The 8,807-nt window shown below is 31.2% G+C and overlaps 1 protein-coding gene across 1 annotated transcript in view; it reads right to left on the bottom strand.

The window, feature by feature from the left end:
* Window positions 1–524: 524 nt before the first annotated feature.
* Window positions 525–8,807, bottom strand: part of LOC113363763 (protein dachsous-like) — a 180,733-nt gene continuing 172,450 nt past the window's right edge. The window contains exon 2 of the mRNA XM_026606249.1: window positions 525–584. Coding sequence (XP_026462034.1) covers window positions 570–584 — 15 coding nt within the window. The 3' untranslated portion in view covers window positions 525–569. The remainder of the gene's footprint in view (window positions 585–8,807) is intronic.

The raw sequence follows: 8,807 nt of genomic DNA, 5'->3' as shown, positions 1-8,807 counted from the left end.
TAGTTAAAATAAAATATGAAGAAATATGAAAAAAGCCCTGAAGCTGATAATTGGATGGAAAGTATAGTTCGTACAATCTTAAAACTAAACAAAGTATAAATTATTATTCCGGTAGATATTACAACTAACACCAAACACGGGGCAAGTTTTATCAATGCACATTTAGTAGAAATTGCAAAATAATAAATAGTGATTATGGAAATATTTTTACTGGATGCGGAATTTATCTTCTTGTTCCTCCTTACTATTTTCCGAATCATTAGAACGTTAAGCTTCTAATAAAATTATTCCTTTTAAATATGTGTGAATAAATTTTCCTCCTCTGTTTCAATTACCGCACGTCGGTATTTTCGAAGCAAAAAAATGTTAGTCGTTGATAGGAGCAATAACAAATCGAATTTTAATGCCGATAAGTGACCTTTCTCGTCCGACCTAAATGTTGTTCTTTTGCTGGTGGCTCCTATTGATTGATGTTTCGAGTTATTGGTTTTGTAATGAGAGGCTCGCTTGACATTCATGACTCCATTACATTACATTTATTGCGATGTGCAATCCGTTTACATATCACGTCAGAAGTGCAGAATCTGTATGGGAAAAATATAGGAAATATTTCAACATTTCAGACCTGATTGTGTACGAGAGCTACGACATAGACCGAGTGAGAGAATCTAATTAATCGGTAAATCTTATATTTTAATATAAAAACACAGGAATTAAGTTAATAGTAAAAATATTAATTTATAGGTGTTGTATAACAAGTTAATATACACCAATGTTCAAAGCTCAAAGCGCTACAGACATCTATCGAACTATCCAGCGCGGCGCTAGACAGTTTATCGAATGTAATGTTCTAATTGAGGCAATTTATGTCCAATAAATCAGCCAAGAATTGCAGGATACCATTAATACTTTCAAGCCCTATAAGGATGTGCAATAACATCCTCATTCACGTCTCTTGTAATTATTTTAAGCAACAAATACGTGATTTGAAATCGAAGCATATGCGTCTTCTATACTTTCGGTATCTCAATGTCAATGATGGATGAATGATATAAATCTATGTTCAACCTATATACGTTGTAGCCTTTGGAAGACGTCGGTTGATTTATAGGAATTTATCGATTAATTATTATAACATGGTGTTAAATGTTAAATTTATATGCAAATATGTGAGAGAGGTGCGTGCAGACATTTACGTTAAGTATAAAAATAAAGTAAAACTTCATTATTTATAAGTATCAAAGCTTCTTATTGTACATATGCAGTTTATTAACACGTTTTCGCTCTCGAACTCGATATGAACTATAGATGAAGGTATTAATTTTATCTATCGTATGTTTAGCAAAATATACAATTATTCATTTTTACAATAATTTATATGAAGAAGTTCTTATATTAGAACATTTTAAATTTTACTATTTTTTACTATCATCAGTCAAGTTCAACGACAATAACCCACGACAATAACCTCGAACTTATCCATAAAAATTAATTACAACAATGACAATAACAAATGCAAGTTACAACAATTAGTACAGATTCATCAATATATCCGGCAAGTCGAACAATTAATAATGTTAACGCGACCCCCACATTGACCTCATAATCTTATTTGTCGGTTCGGTCTGACACCAACCTAACTGTCCATATATCACGAAATCAAAACTGAAAACGACCAAGAGAGCCTGAAGAGAGCTAAATGAAAGAGTATTGAGGGTTTTGTCCGACAAACGAAGCTTTGCTCCAACACTTCTTGAGAAAGATTAATTGCGAAAGTCCTAAAGGAGATGGAAACCTTTGAATTTATCACTTAACTAACAGAACCATTTAAAAAAAGTGTTGTAACACTTCAGGAAAGGGGATTAATATGCAATTTTTATGGAATTTTTAAGATTCAATTATATGTCATTAACATCTTTATTAACAACAAAAATAAGAGAAGGACACAAATAATATGTATATAATCTAATATCTCTGTGTGTGTTTAAATTTAAAGAATTTATCAAAAATTAATCTAAAACTAAACAGAATCTAGTAATTAAAATACCGGTTATGTAAAACTTCCAAAACACGCACTAAATTAACGTCAAACCGTAAAATATGGTTCCACTATACACTAAATCAATAGAAAATATTCGTTACCTCAAATCCCATCTGACATCTAAGATTCCGAAACATCTAGCAGTTGCTGTATGAGAATATAGCGAAATCACGTCATATAATTAGTTCTAAGTGCGTAGATACTCATATTCCGTATTGTTAGAAATGTTGAGGTAGTTGAATGACACGAAATCAGTAGTTCTGTAGCCCTGCTCATGTTCAATACCTATAATGTACATCAAATTCTCAATCATACACACAACAACGTTATGATGGATATTGCAATGCGGAAGAGATTCCAAATGATCCGACCTGAGGTACCGGGGTACCTCTATCTAGGAAACTGGCTTGTTAGAGAACCAAGCCGCGCTTCTATCAGGCCAATAGTGGCAAAGTTAGAGGACAAGAATTGTAATTGACACACGATAATATCAAATTAGTGCCCTGGCCTAAAAAAGCGTAAGAAATATATTGTTAGCCCTTTTTCCCTTCCTTGCTTATACTTTGTATTTGCGTTTTTTGTTCCTGTCCAAGTTGTGAATTATTAGCTTTGTTCTTCCTCTAAATCTTCTCGACACCTATTTTATCTTCCAAGACCTTGCTCGTGCATTACTCAAGTATGGGACCAATTTTCTACAAGAATTCAGTGTTTGGCATAGAATATTTCAAATATACTAATATGGACCCCACATATTATTTTCTTTACCATACCTGCTTCTATAACAGATCGAATAAAAATCAAGTTCCCATCATCAGTATATGATTTTTTTGTGTCAATCATATTATTAATATAATCAGATACCTCTAATCCGATTCTGATTATAGGCATACATGTACCTATTTCCTATGTTTGCAAAGGTGATTGGCGTAGGTAAACATGATCACTGTAATTGCAATTGTAAGAAAAATTATCGAAAGCATAGAAACATTTGTATTGTCCTATTATTTTGTAGTAGATTAGAAATGGAGCCATACTCAACCCCACAAAGGCAATAAAAACAATTTGAATTGTTTTTTTCTCCTAATTTATCATAGAATAAAATTGGTTGAACTAATTATCTCTTGTTATTTCTTTTCCAATGTTCGTTGTTTTTATACATTTGTTACACATAATATCGAATGATAAGTAGTAGGAAAAGATGCTCTGTAATGTTTTCTTAACCAGTTGAAAATAATGTAGGATGATAACTGTAATGCCACTCGTCTTGTCCGATGTTTTTATTCCTGGACTTATATGACACTCGACTGCGCGAGTGCTAAACATACACGCAAGTCGACATTAATTATTATGTTCCTTATTGACAGTCAAGTGTTGTGTTATTTAAATAAAAAATACGGCAACAGTCGATGGCAAAGTGTAAAAGAATGTGTTTTCTTTATCCAGATTCCTGGTGTAATAATTTTCCTACTATGTCTTCTGTTTATAGTATGCGATATCAACTATTAATAACCAATTCGCTGCCTGGATGAACACCTAGCTCATTTCGCTCTTAGGCGAAGTACCTGACACTTTAATTGAAAATTTCATATCGGATGATCTGCAAGTGCTTATCAAAATAAATTACAAAATATGAGACATTGTTGTATCGGTAATCATCGTTTTTTGCGTTGTATTACTTTTAGATGATAAGACTATAATATTTAATTTGTTGCGTTTAAAATATACAATGAACATATAATTATTAAATACAAATTATCCTCTATTGTCCGAATTTTTGTTTCAATATCCAAAACAGTAATTATATATGCAAATGAAAAACAAAAAATCTGTTTGAACAAACTTTTTGGTATTAAAGAATTATGTGATTTCAAAGTAACAGCATCTTATAATTATCCCACTTCTGTGTTCCGCAATGCACTTTCAGGTTGAAAAATCTACCGAAGATCATAAATACTGATGTTAGTTGTCTTGCCTATTAGAATTAATATGTTTGTCTCATCTCACAAAAAAGTCAATTATTTGGCAAAATATCTAAAAATTTGGAATGTGACCCGAAAGCTACAAGGACCTGTGGTGAAAACCATTTCCTTATCTATGGAGTCAACCCTCTACAGTACAAATTTATTACTTGGCTCCAAAATTACACCAATAATGCAAATACTTAGTTTTATATGTCCTACTTAAAAATATAAGCAGTTATTAAAAAAATATCATAAGCCAGTATATTGAATCTCAATCCCATAATAAAAAATCCCTAAGTACATCAATGTCCCCCCAACGTTCCCGTTCATCGAAGATATTGCTCGAGTGTCGACTCGATTCGCCGTCCACGGATTTTATCAGTAATCGAGATCAGCTCATGGGCCGATACTGTGGGGATCCTGTTAAAATTAATTATAAGAGAAAACTCCATTCGGCCGAAGACGGCCATTTTATTACTAAATTAAAGTGCTAAAACACGAAGAAGAGAAGTAGCTGGAACGAGAGCAGAGGAATATGGCGACGAGAAGAATCGAAAATTCCGGGTAGTAAAGGATAAATGTGACTTATAGCGTAAATATAGATGTAAAATTGAAATACATTTAATTTTTGTATATTGTAGCCCAAGGTTTTGATTTCACTTACCCCAGATGTAATTTTTTTACATTAATTTAGCAACCACAAAAATGCAGCCATTACCAAATGTTGAATCAAATTAAGATATTTGAAACTCAGAATGAATAATGCAAACCAAAATTTTATGATAGGTCAAATGCTTCTTCTCTACATTAAAACTCCTACTAAGCCATAAAAAGGAACGCGTTTTATGATTCTGGGAAACTCTTATTATTATTATTGTAGCATTATATATTATATGCCAAAAAATGACTGATCTGTACAGTTTTTTGTATATTACGTCGGCCTGTGTGAAATTAGCTATAAAAATATTATACCGAATTAATATTAAAAATATTTTAATATCGTTCAAGATCCTATTGATATTAGTCTGTTACCACTTATCCCTAGGTATACATTTATTTATATATTTTGTCTATATAAACTAAAGATCAATCATTTCCAGGTGCAATTATAGTATAAATTTCAACTCAAGTTCATATCAATTTCTAAAATTGATTTCCACTCCGTATAAATTGCAAACGACGCGTATCAGAAATGTATCAAACGACTCTAGTCATACAGAAAATTACTTATAACTAGCTCGTACGTACGACTCGCTCGACGTTTTTCTAAAAATCGAAATGCAATTGATTAATCCAGAGCAAGTCTGTCACATTCGTAAATATAAAATGATTTATAATCATAACTCGCTTTGGATTCGGTCACGTAGCGTCCGAACGCGAAACGAACATATGTATACAAATCTATACATCTCGCATAAATTTTATTGCATATTATTTATTTTTTACAACCGCCCACAATGCGATCGGAAAGATTAGCATATGAAAAGATGGGAAATGCTCGTTGCTTTCAAATTGTAACGGCAGAGCGGATTGCTGAGACGATTCGCAGAACTCAAATGCTTCTTCTTCTCTAGATTAAAACTCCTTCTAAGCCGTTGAAAGGAACGCGTTTTATGATTCTGGGAAACTCTTCGAGGGCAAAAATTATTATTGTCGCAATAATGTTTGATGGTGTTTGATTGTGTTTGATTGTGCTGTAAGAAAGTGAGAAATCGTAGGATTGAATCAAAGATTGATATTGAAATACGAAATAATCAATCAACTGCTCTATGCAGTCGCGAAGCCCAAGAGGGGTCACATGATACTTATCTTACTAACTTTATATATATACACAGTAGGTACTTGGTACAATTATATTGTGAAAACCAAAACAATTATATCATAATCAATAACACATCAAACAAACTATCTGACTATGTTCAGTAAAAATCCCAGCTAATTCACCATTCTAGGAATGTGTTTTCTTGCTGTTTTACAAACAATTGTAATCTGGTCCTTTTTGCCTTACAAAATATTAGCTACATTATTCAACCAATGCCAAATATAAATTTCAAGGGTGCGTTTTTTACAAAAATTACACTGTAATTAAGCTTGATCTGGTATTTTGTCAGGAATATTTAACAGCAGAGTTGGAACAATTATGTATTTAATTTTCTCTTGCAAAATTGCTTATTTTAACTTAATTTACAATTTTATTTGCTATTTTTATTGTTTACACCTACGTCAGGATGAAAGGTTTAGTTGGCCCCTTTTACTCTCGCCCAGGTGTAAGATTTTATGAAGGTTATATAAAAAAATTGTTGAATCTAGACTTAAAATTAATAATATATGTTATAAAACAATGAAATAACGTATACTTAAAAATTATTATAAGGTCTAGAAAACTAAGCAACAGTGCTCACAATCAAACCAAATAACAACGCAAGAAAATACTTTTAATATGGATTTTTAAACATTGCCGTTTTTTATGCCGACAGCAAAGTCGTAAGAATAAATGTGGTGTCTGGTCATACATCTTTTCCCTCTAGTTTCAAAATTTGTTGTTCAAAAATTCTTAATTTTACTGGTTTTTAAGATATCGTTGGTGGGCCTTTAAGCTCTATTCTATATATATAATTCTAATAAAATCAACAATTAATACATAATACAATACAGCTTTCGGCTTAAAACAGATTCAGAACCTCAAGGACACGCGCAAAATTAGAATTAAATTGCTTCCAAAATTAAATGCCCTAACGATGTATTATTAGCTGCTCACGACAGGCAAAAATATTTTAATTACTTGTTTTTTCGATTAATTATCGATTTTTTGTAGTGCGTGCGATCTTAAGTATTGATTGTTTGCAAAAGCAAACAAAAAATACTGTTTTATTATTTTTCTTTCCTCTCTCCTTAAGAAAATCGGGCACAATTCTTTCAGTATTATAACTGATAATTTTATCCGAGTTATATTAGCAATATACACAAGGGCGTGTCGCAATTTGCCGATATTAAAGTATCTTAAATAAACCATAAAAATACACACATGGAAATACACACATACGGCGGACGGTGGAAAATATTAAGAAAGGACCGTTTTGTCGCGAAGTTATTAAAATTAATGTCCGAGGGGATTAGTTATAAAATTTATGAGGATCGTAATATATTTAATAAATTATTATTCGTTATTAATTGAGAGAGTCGAAAATTTATCGCTAAACTCGCTTAATAAGTTCAAAGAATAAATAAATAAAAGTATTATGAAATGCCGTTGAATTCAAAATTAATTTCCTCTTCTAATTTCAATCATCCAATTTTTGTATATTGAACAAAAAGTTTCAGAAAGCATTAAGAACAACGCTTTCCACCGTTCAATATCTGACTAATAACTCTGAATATTGTTCGCCAAATGCTTTACTATTGATCAATATTAAATCGGTTCTTCATCCAAGCGTGTGAAATTCATTAAACAAAACTCTTTAAAGAATTACCTGGCCATCAATCACAATGATAATCGAAGGAGTTAAGAAAATTGAACAAGTTACACTCTTGATATTTATGTTTTGTTATGCAACATCGATGTGTTCAATACGTGATTTGTTGAAAATTATTGAGAAACCACTAGGCAACAAATAATCTTTTAGATTGTAAATTGAATTAGAATATTTTCATTAATAGAATAACTTTAGTCGTTACAGTATATAATTGAACAATTTTCATAGAATTATAAAAGGTGCAACCATAAACAACATATAATTTCCCAAGACCTCTTTTCATGTTACATGGTCCATTACCTTTTTCATTAAAAATATCACATTAACTATTATTCATCACAATGTTATAACGAATCTCGACAATTCACACACGTTAAATATTTCAAATTCAATTAAGCGCGCGCTCATTAAACAAAAGCCACGGAGAAGAAGTAATTATAATATAATTGCATAGCATTTTTACTAATGTTGGAACCTGTACCACATTACCGTTATTAATTATGAATTATAGATAAATGAAGATGGTATGTTCAACATGATACACTTTTTGCTTGACATAAGGTAAAAAAAAGGTATGAACTATTAAAAACTAAAGCACTTATTATGGCCATCAACCAAAAAATTAATATGTTGGATTGGAAATGTCTAGTATATCTTTGACAGCATTTTGGTTTCCAATATTTAAAATAACTGATCACACCCTATTTTTTAAGGACGCTATTAGAAGGCAATACCTGACAATAGCCCCGAAAGACTAATTTTGCTTATAAATATACTGCTATCAATTTTTTTTAACTGATAATAGCCCCGAAATGCTATTTTGGTTTGCGAACATACTGCTATCTATATTTTTAACTAATAATAGCCCCGAAAGTCTATTTTTGTTTGGAAACTTACTGCTATCTATATTGTTAACTGATAATAGCCCCAAAAGGCTATTTTTATTTGGAAACATATTGCTATCTATATTTATCTAATAATAGCCCCGAAAGGCTATTTTTGTTTAGGAACATACTGCTATCTATGTTTCAAACTGATAATAGACTCGAAAGGCTTTTTTTTAGAAACGTATTGCTACCTATATTTTTAACTGATAATAGGCTTGAAAGGCTTTTTTTAGAAACGTATTGCTACCTATATTTTTAAATGATAATGGGCCCGAAAGGCTATCTTTTTAGAAACATATTACTATCTACATTTTAATTGACAATAGCCCCGAAAGCCTATTTCTGCTTGTAAACTTACTATTATCTATATTTTTAACTAGCAATACCATAGAAAGGCTATTTATATTTGGAAACATTGCTATCTATATTTTTAACTGATAATAGC

This window comes from Ctenocephalides felis, unplaced genomic scaffold (genome assembly GCF_003426905.1).
Source record: "Ctenocephalides felis isolate EL2017-DRISC unplaced genomic scaffold, ASM342690v1 CF-g0.4_SCAFFOLD_00845, whole genome shotgun sequence".
NCBI lineage: Eukaryota > Metazoa > Arthropoda > Insecta > Siphonaptera > Pulicidae > Ctenocephalides > Ctenocephalides felis.
This window is presented reverse-complemented; position numbering and strand designations above follow the sequence as displayed.